Below are 1,124 nucleotides of genomic sequence, written 5' to 3' on the forward strand. Positions count from 1 at the left end.
GACCTTCTTCACACTGACTGGGATTCCAGGAATGCCAGAAAAGGATTTGTGGATGGCCTTACCCCTCTGTCTTCTGTACAGCACCACGTTTCTGGGCAATGTCACCATCCTAATTGTGATCAAAGTTGAACAAAGTCTCCATGAGCCCATGTATTATTTTCTGGCCATGTTAGCTGCCACTGACCTCAGCCTTTCACTGTCTTCTATGCCCACCATGGTCAGTGTTCACTGGTTCAGCTGGCGGTCAATAACTTTTAATGCCTGTATCACCCAGATGTTCTTCATCCATACCTTTGGGGGAGTGGAATCAGGGGTTCTGGTGGCCATGGCCTTTGATCGTTTTGTGGCCATCCGCTACCCTTTGCACTATGCTACCATTCTTACTCACGGTGTCATTGGCAAAATTGGAGCAGCCATCCTGCTGCGGAGCATGGGGGCTGTGCTCCCTGTGCCTTTCCTCATCAAAAGGCTACCTTTCTGCCACTCTACTGTCCTCTCCCATGCATACTGCCTCCATCAGGATGCCATGAGGCTTGCCTGTGCTGACACAAGTGTCAATAGTATCTATGGCCTGCTGGCGGTGATCTTCATTATTGTATTTGATGCCTTGATCCTTTTAGTCTCCTACATTCTAATCCTCCAGGCAGTATTGGGCATTGCTTCCCGGGAAGAGAGGGTCAAGGCTATCAACACCTGTCTCTCTCATATCTGTGCAGTGCTGCTTTTCTATGTGCCTCTCATTGGCATGACCTTGATTCATCGATATGGGAAGCATCTGTCACCAGTAACACACACATTCATGGCCAATGTCTACCTGCTGCTCCCTCCTGTGCTCAATCCCATTGTGTACAGTGTTAGGACCAAACAGATTCGACGGCGCATCATCCAGATGTTCTGTGGGGGCAGGGTTGGCCCTTAATGGTATCTACTATTTTTGTGCAAATGCAATCAAGTCAGAGAAGAGTATCAAATGTAGCACTGTCCTATAAAAATTCCTACAGAAATAGAAGAAATGTTCCAAATCTCTGCTGTTTAGTCCAATATCCAGAGGTCACACACAGGTATTGAGCAATTGAAAGTTTGCTAGTTCAAGTAAGGAACTGAATTGTAAATTTATTGAATTT

At 46.4% G+C, this 1,124-nt stretch overlaps 1 protein-coding gene across 1 annotated transcript; it reads left to right on the forward strand.

Annotated features, from left to right (window-relative positions):
* Positions 1–4: 4 nt before the first annotated feature.
* On the forward strand, positions 5–919 carry LOC100963557 (olfactory receptor 51H1-like; the record flags this gene model as incomplete). Its single annotated transcript, XM_012804927.2, has 1 exon — positions 5–919. A coding segment is annotated over one exon (915 nt), but the record flags the coding sequence as incomplete, so codon positions are not given.
* Between the last annotated feature and the right edge of the window lie 205 nt (positions 920–1,124).

This window comes from Otolemur garnettii, unplaced genomic scaffold (assembly GCF_000181295.1).
Source record: "Otolemur garnettii isolate 467f Iridium unplaced genomic scaffold, OtoGar3 scaffold00001, whole genome shotgun sequence".
Classification (NCBI taxonomy): Eukaryota; Metazoa; Chordata; class Mammalia; order Primates; family Galagidae; genus Otolemur; species Otolemur garnettii.